Source organism: Tasmannia lanceolata, unplaced genomic scaffold (genome assembly GCF_043159265.1).
Source record: "Tasmannia lanceolata isolate RefF3 unplaced genomic scaffold, GAP_Taslan_0.1 ptg000037l, whole genome shotgun sequence".
Lineage (NCBI taxonomy): Eukaryota > Viridiplantae > Streptophyta > Magnoliopsida > Canellales > Winteraceae > Tasmannia > Tasmannia lanceolata.
The window spans coordinates 42,182,501-42,198,632 of NW_027518714.1; the positions used below are offsets into that span (position 1 = coordinate 42,182,501).

Genomic DNA, 16,132 nt, shown 5'->3' on the forward strand with positions numbered 1-16,132 from the left:
CTCTCATCCTAAAGCTTAAAAACCTAGCTAAGTCCTCAGATCTGAGTGTTTTACATTTGGATTCGATCATCTTCAAGACAAATTTGATCATCTTTGGCAAGAGTTCGAACAGAAAGATTTTGATCTGGCAAGGCTCCGATCGTCCTCTACGGTAATTCTTCAAGTTTGTATCGGATTTGAAATCTAACCTTCAATAAAGTCTAAGGAATTCATTCCAGGTATGTTATCTGGCCTCTGTATAAATTTCAAGACAAAAATGTGTAATTAATTTTTTTTAAATGTCCTAGAATTTTATGTTTAGTTCAAGTTTTAATCTCAGATTTCGCTTGCACATGCTTATTATCTATTCTATGTGTGGAATTTGTCGTTTAATTGAAATGTTTATGTGCTTATAAAAAAAAATGTTTAGAAGAATCTTGATCAAATGAATATTTTATATTTTTGGAGATAGTGCTTCATTTATCAGATGTCTAAGATGATCCAATTTTTTTTTTGAGAATGTTCTCATATAAAGTTTTTACCCATCTTAAAAATCACCACTTGTCCCTCAAGTAATTCCGTTTGTTACTCTTATAGCATTGTCAAGTGAGTTTTAAGCTCATTATATGATTTCTATTAAGAATTTTTGGTTTTATATTTCTGGAAGTTTGTCCATACCAGCTCTGTTGAGGAGGGTATTGATGTGTTTGAACAAAAAGCTTATGTTTACAAAGTTGATAATTATTGCTGATGATTTTTTTTTTTTTTTTAGAATTTAGAACTTTTCTTTAACTATGAATGGGAGCATTATCTTGTTGATTATTTGTGTATGATTAGACTATCACAAATTGCTGTACTTATTTTCTTACAAGTGTTAATCTCATTTGTTTAATGTATATGCTAACAGCTAGAGCCCTTCTTGGGTGTTCTGTTCAAGTATTTGTGGGGAAACTTGACAGTGTTTTGTGCTTAAAAATTTCAGCTCAGTGTTGTTAGGTATCCTTTATCCAGTTATAGTCATATCACTAGAAAGATAGTTTTCACAATGTCTTCATAGCTTTGTTGTCAATACCCTGGTGTCCTAATTTCTCTTTCAGATATGTGTTTTAATTCCATATGTGAATCATTTATTTTTATGATAAAAATGAATTATCAGTTTGGGTATAATCAAAAAATGAATTCTGAACTTGTTATTGTGTTTATGAGTTATCTATTTGAGCTATATAATTTATATAGTTTTAACCGTTAATAATAGAAGGTTGTGATATTAATATGGATGAATTTATCACCACTCTATAAATCTTGAGTTTTTACTTTAAACCCCATGTTTCTTAACCTGTGTATGATTAAGTTACTCCATTGGCTGTACGTGATGACTAGTTATATGTTTATGATTTTTCAAAGTGTCACCTATTCAGCCATGATTTTATTGGAACATACCATGTGTTGTTAGTTGTTCCGTTTGGCCTACCTGTTCTTTTTACTTGGTTTGATCCTCTCACAAGAACCGTTAGGATTTCTCAAACAGAACTTCAAATATTAAAAGACCCTATTGGTTGGCGCAATTAAGCCAACATGGTAATGCTAATATCATTTTCGTAGAATATAGAGGATTAATACCAATATTTTGTACCCATGTTTTTCTTTCACCTGATTTATAGCTTTCATTTTTATCTCAAAATTTGATTGTGTGCTCATGGTTAAAATGGATTACAAGACATCCTTTGATTTGGTACAAATTCATTAAAAACTACTATTTAGTTTTAAAGTGAGTTCTCATTTTGTACACTCTTACTTGATAAATAAATGTAAAGAACATTGAATGAGATGTTTTCATAAGAGAAATTCCATTGAGTCTTATTTTCTAAAATAGAACCTTACCTTAGGAAATGATAAACTTGGTTGTCTCCATCGTAGCATTTTGTATAGATCATTTAACTGGTTATATAGTTAATATGATCCAGCTTCACTAAGAACTGTCAAATGATTCATGTTGATTATTTTAGTAACAGGTCCCTTTACCATGGCTGAGATTATTTTGGTTCCTTAATTGCAGAGGGTATAGGTTCCTAATGATTTGACAAATATTGTTGAGTGTTTTGAAGTTCAAATAAATAAAAAAACTTATAGTAAAAATGAAATGAGGAATGAAATTTTATCTTCCGTCACAATTATATGATAAATTTGATTTTTGTAGAAGAAATGAATACAGTGCAAGGATTTTTTTTTCCTTTGTTAGTAGGAGTAGTGGGTGAACCTGGAACATTTATTTATTTATTTTTTATTATTATTTTTTTTCTTTTGAATAGATGAAAAACTGAAAACATTTATATACTATATTTAAATACGTTCAGAAAATAATCTTTCCCATATCCTTTGATGTATCAGTAGTTAGTAGCTGAGTTCAATTTGACTTGTTAATTGGGTTGCTTTATTATTTTGTTTATGATGGCACTCTGTAGGTTATTGATAGTGTGATATATATATGATATGTTCTTTTAGGGTCATGTGATGAATGAAAAATAATGATCAATCAACATTTAGAGTGGTTATTGTGCTACCAAAGGCAATACTATTGTGCTTTATAAATTATCTAAAAATTTGTTTAGAGGTATCTTGATTTGATATGTGCTTGGCTTTTCCAATTAAGAAAAGAGTTTTGTTTTTAGTTTATAATTAACTGACGCATATAATGATTTTTAGAAGCAAGAAAGTCTTTATTTCAGCAGTTCTGTATATGTTCATCTGTGTGTTAACGCCTTTACATCGTTGGGTTTAAAACTGTTTTGGGAGTTTGATCTTACCATTGATATTTGTTTGAATGTTAGCATTCAGCTAATGTTAGCATCCAAATCTTCTCAATTCACACTGTTCAGTAGTCTACTAATTAATTGGAGTTCATCAATCCAATCTATCTTTGATGCATTTATTTGGTAACAGTTTTATATAAGGTTATGGGGATTTGTACTGTTGGGAAATGTGTGTCCATTGTGTTCTTATCATTTAACAAAATGAGTCCATCATTTCCTACACTTTGTAGCACTCATAACTGATTGTGTGGATTTCATTTCCTTTCATTTTTAATATGCCAATTTCAGTGTAGTTGCTGTCCATCATTTCCTACACTTTGTAGCACTCATAACTGATTGTGTAGGTTTCATTTCCTTTCAATTTTAATATGCTAATCTCAGTGTAGCTGCTGTCCATTATTTCACATAACTGCTACCCATTAGTTTGGTTCACAAGCACATAATTGTTGCCCATTGTTGTCCACTGTTTATTGCATATAACTGCCGCCCATTATTTCAATTCAAAAGCATATAGCTGTTGCCCATTGTTGTCCACTGCTGCTGTCCATTATTTCACAAAATTACTCCCCTTTGTTTTCCATTCAAAAGCATATAGCTGTTGTCCATTGTTATCCACTGCTGCTGTCCATTATTTCACATAATTACTGCCCTTTGTTTTCCATTCAAAAGCATATAGTTGTTGTCCATTGTTATCCACTGCTTGTTATCCATTATTTCAATTAATTGCTGCCCATTTGTTTCAGTTCAAAAGCGCATAACTTCTGTCTTATGGATTCTTACCCTTTATAATGTGTTTTAGAGTTGTTGTTCTACAGGTTCCTGCACTCAACCACTTTGGTTTGTGTCTGCTTAAAAGTATATAATTTCTGTCTAATAGGTTCTTGCATCTTATACCTATGATCTATGTTTGGTCTAAAAGGGTATATCTATCACTTGTATATGTATATACCCTCAGTCACTAGATCTATCCTATTCATCGCAGGGGCGATGAAGGCATTAGCCCAAGCCCATTCTTAGGGGACTTGCACAAGTCAGAATAGCGCTCCCCTCTTTTTGTTATGAGACTAGCCCAGTCTTTTAGACAAGAACCCTGAAACCATTAGGTCTTTCTCATTGCATGGGCGATGAAAGAGTCATCTTGAGCCCACCCTTTTAGAGAGACAAGTTGTGTCTTAGGAAAATTCAAACTTTTTTTTAGGAGACTACCTGAGTCTCTCAAGCAGTTGTACCCTCACTAGAAGACCAACTTGGTCTATTAGTTGCCTCTCCTTGCATCATTGCTAGGGCAATGACAAGGATATTTGGAACCCACCTCTCTTTTAGGAGACTTGCTCAGTCTCACTAACACCCTTTCTTATCTCCGTTTCATTTAGGAGGCTAACCTAGTCTCATTTGCATTCCCTTATTAGGGTTGTGCACTAGGAGTCAATCCTCAGTATAGGAATCTGTCCTTAGCTAGAGAGTCAGTCCTTCTTTCAGGAGTTTGTCCTATCATCATAGGGGTTAGGATTCTGTCCAACCTCTAATCAAATCATGTGTTTTTTTCTATCCGCTCCTACAAGGTATGGGATGCTGTCCAACCCTTGCAGAGTCGTGATTCTGTCTTTTTCCCCCGCAAAGCATAGGATGCTGTCCAACCTTTACGGGATATCAGGAGTCTGTCCTACCCTTATGATGATAGGATTTTCTATCCTCTTGTGTCAAAACAATAAAAACATCTAAAAAAATCAAAAATCTCAAAAATCTTGAGTCATTAGGAGAGCAGTTAGGAATTCAGTTTCGAACTACGTTGGCTTGATCCCTTTCAACAGGGTACGTAGTGCAGCTTGGGATTCACATCCCAAGTCCAGCCAAACTTTTAAAAATAAACATTTCAAATTTTCCAAAAATAAAAAAATTCTTCAAAATCTTTTTCAAAAAGATCTTCCCATAGAGTTAGGAGTCTGTCCTAGCTGTTTAGGGTGTTTAGAGTTAGGAGGCTGTCCTGATTTGTATTGATATGGTGTGTCCTGTCGTGTGAGTGTCCCTAGAGTTAGGAGGCCTCAAGGTGATCGGTTAGACATCTAGTCGAACCGATGGCTAGACTAGGAAGCATATAGTCAGCCCATAGTTTTCCTTAGGTTGCACAGCCTAGTTACACATAGGATGTAGGGCCCACCTGCATTAGCTTAAGGCTAATCAACTTGCATTAGTTAGGGCATATAGAGAGTCCTAAAAATTATAATTCACATGAACTTAAGTGATCGTACAAAAAAGCTTTAAAAAATCAGTCGAGTCTAGTGGATCGAGCCTACGATAGCGGTTCTAGATGGTTAGACATCGTAGTTAGAATAGGTCATCGAACTACGTTGACTCCGATTCTTCCCGAGGCCGGGATACGTAGAGCAGCTGGGATGGACGGCCATCTTGGTCCGAGTCAAGTCGCATTAGAGTTTGGATTTGTCTTGTCCTGTCATATATAGGATTGATTTGTTTTTTATGTTTTGAAGTGTTTTCTTACTTTCTTGTACTGATACTATACCTTTAGCTGTAGCTTTCATGTGTATGTCCATCAGAACTTAGACACCAATTAGGTATGACATTCATAACCTAGCTACTTTTAGGTGACACTTATTTTATTTCTTTTTAAGTGTGTTCATTAATCGTCTCCGAGACATGCATGATTAGGTAGACGTCTTCTCGGAGATATTCGTTCCCATTTCATATGACTTTCGCCCAAAACTCTTCAAAATCAATAATAAATGGCATAAGAGACCAGGTGCTTGCACTTGGGCGGACGAGGTGCTCTTCGGACCTTCCAAATTCGTAATCAGGCACGAACCTTCTTTTTATAATCTCTGGTTATCCGTTGCAACAGAGCATAGTATGGGATCCTTGGCCCACTTCCTTGGATGGCGACTCTTCTTTGTTTAAGGTACGCCTCGAATCTGGGCAAGTCCCCGAATCGAGAGGTATCTCACCTTATATCGCCACTTATGCTGTGAGAGGCACTTCTTTCGAGAGTTCGTTGGTAGAGCTCTCCATTCACGTGGATGATCCTGTGACTTAGCGTGGGGCCTGTTCCCCGTCTCTCTCTCGGATCGGGGTCCACAGGCTGGCGACTCTGCTGGGGAGATCTTGGAACATTGCCTAACTCTATTAAAATGCCATTTTTTTTACTAACTTTGAAGAATTTTGGGCTAAAATCATTATAAATGGGAATTTAATCGCTTAGAATCCAGGGGCACCAAATAGGTGTTTAAAACAAGGAATTCACACACTGCACATCATACATCATCATTTTGTTTTTTATTTTATTTTATTGATTTTATTATTATTTGCTCCATGGGATAGATACAGTACATGCCATCTGGGATGTCATTACCTGGATGGGATTGTTGTATCTATTACCAAGCTATGCGCCGGTGCTGCAGCCGTAAACACTAGGCGTACTTGTGTTTACAGCAGCCGATGAGCAATGAAGCATACTATGTATAACATTAGGCGTACTTGTGTTATACATTTTAACTATAGATCATAAGCATAGTACCCGATATATTGAGTCCGGAGCCCTACTTTCATTTTACATATATTATGTATATAAATATATTTGCTGACTTAGTGAAACCCAATTAGGATCTGCATGAGCTTATATATATATATATTGCATTCATATAAGGACGAACATGTGTTGCTGACACATGTTGAAGCCTAGATTTAGGAACCTTGTCCTATCCATAGATTATTGTAGCTCACCTTATGTGGCTACAACGCAGTCCTAGTACACTCACATGTCTGTCTTAAGTCAAGTGTCTTGACTCTATGGGATCATATTTAGGATTGGTGCCCCTGGTTAGGATATATACGTATATATCTATATATTGATTATCAGATTGAGGGCCTACTCTTTAGTAAGGTTTCCTTGTCTAATCTAATCAGTTGTATCAATCCGTTTTTCAGATCTAGACCCGACCAGTGGCTTTTACTTGCCCCTCTCATGGTCATGGCCTTTCTGTTGTTCTATTCATTGAGATTATGTCACTATATCTCTTGATTATAAGATTAGGACCTACTTTCTAGTAGAGATTTCTGGCTTGAATCAATCAGTCGTGTCTATGCATCTCTCAGATCTAAACCCAGCTAGTGGCTTCTACTTGTCACCCTCACAGCTACGGTTTATTCCTTGACCCGATGTTGATAAATTTCACTTGTTTTTATCCCTCAGATTCAAACCTCATTTATCCATTCTTTTGTTGTGTCATATATTATTCAGATTGTTTGCTTGTCTTGTCTTTAGATATGGTCGACAGTTTGTCTGCTGTCTTTATGGCCATAGTCTATTATTGATCTCCTTGATCATTCAGTTTTGACATTCATCTTCCAGATTTAGATCCGGTCTATGATCTACTTTTGTCATTTTGTGACCGTGGTCTCGTTTCTGAGTTTCTGATCATCTTTGATCAGTAGCGGAACATTCGATGTCGTCAATTATATCCTTCTTATGTTATGATCGTTGAGTTTATTTTTTATTCTTTGTTTATTCGAAGTTATCTTCATTCCCTCATTATCCCGTCCTATCTTTGTGTCAGGTCTGATTATGGCAAACCTTTTGTTGGACAACTGGATAGCCGATACCATTAAAGCTCTTCCGTGTGAACGGTCACAAAGAAATATGGCTGATCATTTCATCAATTCGTTCACCTTTTTGAACAGTCGGGATATAAATTGGAAGTTTCTCCAAGCAGCTGCTGGACTGTGGGATCCTGTTCTTCATGTCTTCCGATTTGGCCGTTTTGAACTCTGTCCCATATTTGAGGATTGGTGTACCATGCTAGAGCTCCCATCTGAGGGACTCTGGATCAAACCTTCAAAGATAGAATCTCCTCATGGTCTGTTTTGCAAACTGTTCAAAAATGAGACTGTGGATACTCTGCCGTGTTTAACGGATACGTGCGTGAAAATTCAAGACCTTGTTAAACTTTTTTCAAAAAAACGTCGATCCTACTAACTCTCGTTTTCAGGATTGCAGACGTAATGCTTTAATTTTTATGGTCTTTGCATGTCACGTTCTTCGCAGAAATTCCCATGTTGCATCTTTGATCCTATTAGGAGTGGTAGATCAGATCAATGAGGGAGGAATCTTATCCCTACCATATTAGCAGAGACCTTCTTGAGACTAGATCTTATTGCTTCCCAAGAAATCAAGGACAATTTCTATGGGTGTGTCAAGTTGTTGTATGTCTGGCTTGGTGAAAAACTTCAAATTCTTCAGCGACATAACCAAAATCCGTATACCCTGAAGAATTCTCGTACATGGAAACCAATAACCAATCAACCTCAGTCCATCGATGAATGGCGCAATTGGTTGCAACATGTAGAGGAGAGCCAATTTCGTTGTGTAAGTCATTCGTGCTTTCAAATTTTTACCAGCATTTACCCACATCCGTTTGTTTACCTCATGGGTACCAAGAAATCTTCTTTTTATGCACCCATGCGATTTCTCCATCAGATTACGGGAATTCCATGTCCTCCTGGAATCATAGTCCCTCCTCTTTGTGAAGATCTCACTCCTGATCTTGTCCGATCCATTGTGGCTGCTTGGGGAAACAAAAATATGAAAAGGAGGTTTGGTTTATTATCTAGAGTCCGATGTGGAGAAATATCGAAAGAACCCGCAAGCAAGAGAGCTCGGATTGAAGAGCCTTGAGGATCTATATCCTGTTTTATTTTACATTTCCCATTATTGTCAGTCTGCTTATCCAGTTGTGATCAGATATTAATATTTCCATCTATTGTAATCGCAATTTGAATTTTATTAATGAAAGTGTGTTTCTGTTTCTCTTATCACTGTTTGATAAGAATCTTTTATCTTGATTATCAAATTTTTAATCTAGTGTTTATATTTCCATAACAGGATTCTTGATTAAGCAGCCATTGCTCCTAAGAAAATCCTTGTTTCAAAATCAACCTGGTCCTGTAAGTCTGCTGATTCTAGGCTGAGTCAATTTTCTCACCAATTTCTTTTACCTCCCCTGCAGTACCTTTCTCTAATCTCCAGGAAATTCCTTCACCCGTCCAATTTGCACCTAAACTCATGGCGGAAGATGGAAATAATGCCCTTGACACCAATGAGATGATGAAAGCTATCCTGGCGCAATTAGGCACCATCAATGAAGAGATTGCCCATCTAAAAACTGATAGAAGTTCTACTTCTAGAGAGAATGCCCCCAGCATCCTTCAATCATACCTCCTCCACCTCCTATGATAGGCAGACCAGCAGTGTTTGCTAATGAAGATGACTTTGAGGATGGTCAGTATGCAGAAGAGAATTGCCTCCCTCATCTGGAGAGAGGTGATAAGGGCAGGGTATTTATAGACAGACTGGACAAGCTGGCCCAGGAGATGGAGAATATCAAATTCCAACGTCCGAAGAAGCTGAACATGGCAGATTTCATGATATATCCAGGAGTCACATTGCCTCCTAGATTTAAAGTACCAGACATGGATAAGTATGATGGGACAGGGTGTCCTAGAACCCATCTGATGTCAGTGCTTCCGCTTTTACAGCAGCACGGTCTATCTCCGGAGCAGGTCGCTCTCTTGTTTCTCCGATCTTTGATCGGAATGGCTAAGAAATGGTTCTTGAGCCTAAAATCAGAAGAGATCCGAACCTTGGAGGACATCGCTAATAGGTTCGTTGAACAGTTCTCTATGGAGGAGGGGATCGACGTAACCAAGCGAGATCTCAAAGCATTGAAACAGGGCCATAATGAAACCTTTACTTCCTTCATCCGCAGATGGAGAAGGAAAGCCGCGCAGATGACTCATTGTCTGCCAGATGAGGAACAAATCAAAATCGTGGTGAAGAACTTGTCACCGCAATACTATCATCACATGGCCATCCAGTACTTTCTTGATTTCAATCATCTCATCAAGACAGGAACTCAAATAGAAGATGCGTTGTCCAAGGGCCTAAGATCGAGGGTTCCTTCTGATTCAAGAGAAGGAAAAAGACCAATGGTGCCACCTAAGGAAGTTCACAATGTGAATACCGCTCCGCCAGCACGGAGGGTAAATTTTAGCGAAGGTCGCCCAGAGAGGAAGGAGCCAAGACGATTGGATCCTTTGCCATATTATCTTTCGGTAGCATTGAAAAAGCTGCTGAGAGACAAGAAGATTGAGCTGCTAGAGCCTAGGGAGGCTCCGAATCCTCTCCCGAGGTATTGGAGGAGGGATTACTACTGCGAGTATCATCAGAGTGTCGGACATCTGACTGACAGATGTATGGCCTTGAAGCATAAAATCCAAGACATGATTGAGGCAAAGAAAATTTCTGTCGAAGCTCCTAATGTTACTCGCAATCCTTTGCCAACGCATGCCACCCCTCCACCAAATGTTTATGCGATCCTTACAGAGGAAATCATTTTGGACCACTCTCGTATTTGTGCTGTCATCTCTGAGGAGCCGTATGTTCTGAGGTGGGAAGAAGGAGACAGTGATACAGAAGATGAGAAGCCTTATCTATTGTCTGCTCGAGATGGGGGATCTGCAAACTCGGCCGAATGTTCATATGTCCTCAAATGTGAAGAAGAGAGCAAAGAGGAAGTCCCTTATGTTCTAAGATTAGAGGACGAGGATTTGTCACTCTTGAATGACCAGTGTGATGAGCTCCGTCACGTCACACGTGGTGGACGAGTCTTCAAGCCAGCTGAGCTCAGAGTCGAAAATCCCGCTGAGGTTGCAAGAGGGGTTGACCATCAGAACCAAATGCAGAAACAGAGTTTAGATGATGAGGAGGACAATTTGCTGAAACAGCTGAAAAAGACGCAAGCCAATGTGTCCATCTGGGGTTTACTGATGGCGTCGCCGAAGCACAGACAGGTTGTGCTTCGTGAGCTGAATTCGTCCCAAGTATCAGTTGAGATTACTCCTGACGAACTGGTTAGTTTAGTGGCCATGACAAGAGCTTCCCAGGATTTGTCTTTTACTGACAAAGACCTCCCTCCAGAAGGAAGAGATCATGTTCGCCCTCTTCGGATCACCATAATCTGTAACAAAAAGAGAGTGCCAGAAGTCCTAATAGATAATTGGTCAGCTTTGAACATTTGCCCGTTAAGTACTGCCACTACTCTAGGGTTTGGACCAGAAGATTTCATACCATCAGAGCAGGGTATCTTAGCGTATGATGGCACTAGAAGAGGTGTGATTGGGACATTAGCAACAGAAGTTGAGATTGGGGGAGAGACTTTTGAAGTCGAATTCCAAGTGCTTGATATCAAGACCTCTTTCTTTCTTCTCCTAGGCCGACCTTGGCTGCATAAGGTCGGAGTTATTCCTTCAACGTTGCACCAGAAATTGAAATTCGTCAGGAATAACAGAGTGATTACAGTACGAGGAGATCCAGAGCTTGAAATTGGGTAGATAACTGCAGAGTCAGTTGTCGAAAATGTTAAGGATGTCAGTTTAACTGGGTTCTCACTGGAGGTCTCAACTATAACTATAAAGGAAGCCATGAATGAGGAAATCATGTTTCTATCAAGCACCAATGTTAGTGTCGCTAGGATGATCCGACGGTTTGGTTATTTCCCGGGAGCCGGCCTGGGAAGAAATCTGCAAGGCCTGACTGAATGGCCAATAATGAAGGCGATGAATGGATTATTCGGGTTAGGGTATCAGCCTACTTGAAAGGAAGTCCAAGAAATGAAAGCATACATGTTGAGATGGGCTACATGCTGCCGCCGGGGTTTTGAGTTTCCAATGGGACCGTTCAGCATGATCATGAATGGCAAGTTCAGAAAGGAAGGGGCTGATTGTCCATTTTACAGTTTTTCTGAGCCTTGGTATGATGAGACTGGGAAGAAGCTGTCGGGTCTAGAGATTTTCTTTACTGATGAACTGCCGAAGAACTTTTTCTTTGAGCAGATTGCAGAGGCAGCTGAATCAGAGAAGCAAGACTCAGATTGGGTTGAGACATTTGAATCAGAGCTCCTAGAATCTTTGTTCCAAGTTGAGGCACCAGTCATTGCGATGATTGGAAGAGACACACCCTTCATAAACCCAAAAAGCTCCATTACCCCAGCTGAGGGACCTCTGGATAACTGGACCTCACAGGTTATACCCCAAGTATTCTTTCAATATAGTCCAGTCTCTTCAAAAGAGTCAGTCATTTCAAAATTGGTGTCAGCTTCTGAGTCCGACCCAGAGTCTGTCATTTCTAACTTTTCTTTTGATGCAGGTATTGTAGAGGTCGGGTCTACTTCTGGAGTGGAGGATGAGTCTGTCCTTGGTGGCGTCGAGTCTGAGTCTGAGGACGTATTCATTGATTCTTCGTCTGTACATATTTCTGGTTATGTCAATACTGATGTTGACTCATTTTTTCATTCTGTTTCAGAGTCTGTAACGCCTGATGTGGGCGAGTCATCTGATGTAATCATTGATTCCCATGAAATAAAAGACTCTTTTGCTTATATTCCTATACGTGTCTCTTCTGCTGATTCTGCTTCTGAACCTGATCAAGTAACTAATAAAAACAATCAAGACTCCCCCTCTAATGAGGAAGCCGACGAAACTCCCCTTGAAATCAAACATATGATTCAACAAGAGGAGAGTCGCTGAGCTAAACCACTTGAAGAGAAAATTGAAACCGTAAACATAGGTGATGAATCCTTAATTCGAGAAATACGAATTGGCAAAATTTTATCTCCTGAGGAGCGCGAAGAATTAATCACCTTGCTAAAAGAGTTTATGGAGGTTTTTTCTTGGTATTACGATGACATGCCAGGATTGAGTGAGGACATTGTCCAACACAAATTACCTCTAATCCCGGGCATCAAGCCGAAGAAGCAAAAACTCCGAAAACTTAAAACAGAATGAGAGTTGAAAGTTCAGGATGAGGTTAAGAAACTACTCGAAGTAAAATTCATCGAGGTAGTTGAATACCCTGAATGGCTTGCAAATATTGTACCGGTGCCCAAAAAGGACGGAAAAGTCAGGATGTGTGTCGATTTCAGAGATTTGAACATGGCAAGTCCGAAAGATGATTTTTCGCTTCCAAACATTGATATCCTGGTTGACAATACAGCTGGTCATGCACTCTTATCCTTTATGGATGGATTCTCAGGGTATAACCAAATCAAAATGGCGCCTGAGGACATGATGAAGACGGCATTTATTACTCAGTGGGGGAGATATTGCTACAGAGTGATGCCGTTTGGTCTCAAGAATGCTGGTGCTACCTATCAGAGGGCTGCGACTACTCTTCTTCATGACATGATTCATAAGGAAGTTGAGGTCTATGTAGATGACATGATTGTCAAAGGCAAGACTCGGCCAGGGCATACAATCGCTTTGAGAAAATTCTTCGAGCGAATCCGAAAGTTTCAACTTCGCTTAAACCCAAATAAATGTGTATTTGGAGTCACATCAGGGAAATTGCTTGGATTCATGGTCAGCGAGAGAGGGATCGAAGTGGACCCTCAGAGAATCAAGGCTATTCAAGAAATGCAACCACCAAAAATAGAAAAGCAGATTCGTGGATTCCTTGGCAAAGTGCAATACTTGAGGAGATTCATATCTCATTTAACTATGACGTGTGAACCCATCTTCAAGTTATTAAAGAAGAATTCTTCTAAGAAATGGAATGAAGAATGTCAGGAAGCATTTGAAAAAGTCAAGCAGTGCTTGTCCTTGCCTCCCTGCGAAATTTCGTCAAAATCCGAGCGTATTTGCCTAGCGAACGAGTCGAGAGAATGCCATAGTATAAACCAGAGAGGGGGGTGAGTTTATCCTGAGAGGGGGGCGGATTTATCCTGGAACGGTGCGATTTTCATCCAAATAGACACGATTCCGGGGCGCGCCCATCAAAATTCGCTCAACCGCGCGCCCATCCAATAGTAGTGCCAATATCCGCAGATTTTTGTTTGATATAAATATCTGCTTAACTTCATTTTCTAAAAAAAGAAAAAAAAATCTCTTCGTTTTCCCCTTTTAGAGAGAGAAAGAGAGAGAAAGTAGATCTGCCGTCATCTCCGGCCATTCTCCGGCCAATCTGCGATCAGATTCCGATCATTCTCCGGCCAGTATAATCCTCTAGTTCAGCTAGTATTTCCTCAAGATCAAATTTTCGTTTGAAGCTTCGAAAACCTCATTTTCATCCTTTGAAACCCTAACTCCCATCCGTACTCCTTCTTCTCCGATCATCCACATAATAACTTCGGCCAAAGCTCCGGCCGGCCAAGTTAGCCTGTTACCTTGCCTTTCTCTTCTCTTCTACCAGCTTTCTTTACATATTTCAAACCTAAAAGTCTGCTGTGAAATTCTAGATCTGAAGTTTTTTTCACAAAAACTTAATTCCTTTTCACCTTCGCCATCGATCTAATCCAAACTCTAACTTTCTCATCTTCCTTTCCGGTCATCTTCTTCAGCAAGCCTCCGATCATGCTCCGGTAAATTTTTAGTTGATATACCTTCTCTATTCTCCCTATAGATCTGTTTTTCTCCCTTTTATTTCTTCATTTTGAAACTTTAATTTTCCAATCTTCTTCTCCGATCGATCTCTGCTTTAAATTCATTGATTTCTCATATTCAAAACTTTAGATCTGTGATTACAAACCCTAGATCTCTCATCCTAAAGCTTAAAAACCTAGCTAAGTCCTCAGATCTGAGCGTTTTACATTTGGATTCGATCATCTTCAAGACAAATTTGATCATCTTTGGCAAGAGTTCGAACAGAAAGATTGAGATCTGGCAAGGCTCCGGTCGTCCTCGGCGGTGATTCTTCAAGTTTGTATCGGATTTGAAATCTAACCTTCAATAAAGTCTAAGGAATTCATTCCAGGTATGTTATCTGGTCTCTGAATAAATTTCAAGACAAAAATGTGTAATTAATTTTTTTTAAGTGTCCTAGAATTTTATGTTTAGTTCAAGTTTTAATTTCAGATTTCGCTTGCACATGCTTATTATCTATTCTATGTGTGGAATTTGTCGTTTAATTGAAATGTTTATGTGCTCATAAAAAAAAATGTTTAGAAGAATCTTGATCAAATGAATATTTTATATTTTTGGAGATAGTGCTTCATTTATCAGATGTCTAAGATGATCCAATTTTTTTTTTGAGAATGTTCTCATATAAAGTTTTTACCCATCTTAAAAATCACCACTTGTCCCTCAAGTAATTCCGTTTGTGACTCTTATAGCATTGTCAAGTGAGTTTTAAGCTCATTATATGATTTCTATTAAGAATTTTTGGTTTTATATTTCTGGAAGTTTGTCCATACCAGCTCTGTTGAGGAGGGTATTGATGTGTTTGAACAAAAAGCTTATGTTTACAAAGTTGATAATTATTGCTGATGATTTTTTTTTATATTTTTAGAATTTAGAACTTTTCTTTAACTATGAATGGGAGCATTATCGTGTTGATTATTTGTGTATTATTAGACTATCACAAATTGCTGTACTTATTTTCTTACAAGTGTTAATCTCATTTGTTTAATGTATATGCTAACACCTAGAGCCCTTCTTGGGTGTTCTGTTCAAGTATTTGTGGGGAAACTTGACAGTGTTTTGTGCTTAAAAATTTCAGCTGAGTGTTGTTAGGTATCCTTTATCTAGTTATAGTCATATCACTAGAAATATAGTTTTCACAATGTCTTCATAGCTTTGTTGTCAATACCCTGGTGTCCTAATTTCTCTTTCAGATATGTGTTTTAATTCCATTTGTGAATCATTTATTTTTATGATAAAAATGAATTATCAGTTTGGGTATAATCAAAAAATGAATTCTGAACTTGTTATTGTGTTTATGAGTTATCTATTTGGGCTATATAATTTATATAGTTGTAACAGTTAATAATAGAAGGTTGTGATATTAATATGGATGAATTTATCACCACTCTATAAATTTTGAGTTGTTACTTTAAACCCCATGTTTCTTAACCTGTGTATGATTAAGTTACTCCATTGGCTGTACGTGATGACTGGTTATATGTTTATGATTTTTCAAAGTGTCACCTATTCAGCCATGATTTTATTGGAACATACCATGTGTTGTTAGTTGTACCATTTGGCCTACCTGTTCTTTTTACTTGGTTTGATCCTCTCACAAGAACCGTTAGGATTTCTCAAACAGAACTTCAAATATTAAAAGACCCTATTGGTTGGCGCAATTAAGCCAACATGGTAATGCTAATATCATTTTCCTAGAATATAGAGGATTAATACCAATATTTTGTACCCATGTTTTTCTTTCATCTGATTTATAGCTTTCATTTTTATCTCAAAATTTGATTGTGTGCTCATGGTTAAAATGGATTACAAGAAATCCTTTGATTTGGTACAAATTCATTAAAAACTACTATTTAGTTTTA

At 38.1% G+C, this 16,132-nt stretch overlaps 1 protein-coding gene across 1 annotated transcript; it reads left to right on the forward strand.

Moving 5' to 3' along the window:
* Window positions 1–9,029: 9,029 nt before the first annotated feature.
* On the forward strand, window positions 9,030–15,116 carry LOC143861454 (uncharacterized). The gene is made up of 5 exons (XM_077372384.1): window positions 9,030–9,460; window positions 9,566–11,033; window positions 11,190–11,315; window positions 11,691–12,160; window positions 15,047–15,116. Exons 1-5 carry the CDS (start codon window positions 9,030–9,032, stop codon window positions 15,114–15,116), a joined length of 2,565 nt encoding a protein of 854 aa, XP_077228499.1.
* Window positions 15,117–16,132: the final 1,016 nt, after the last annotated feature.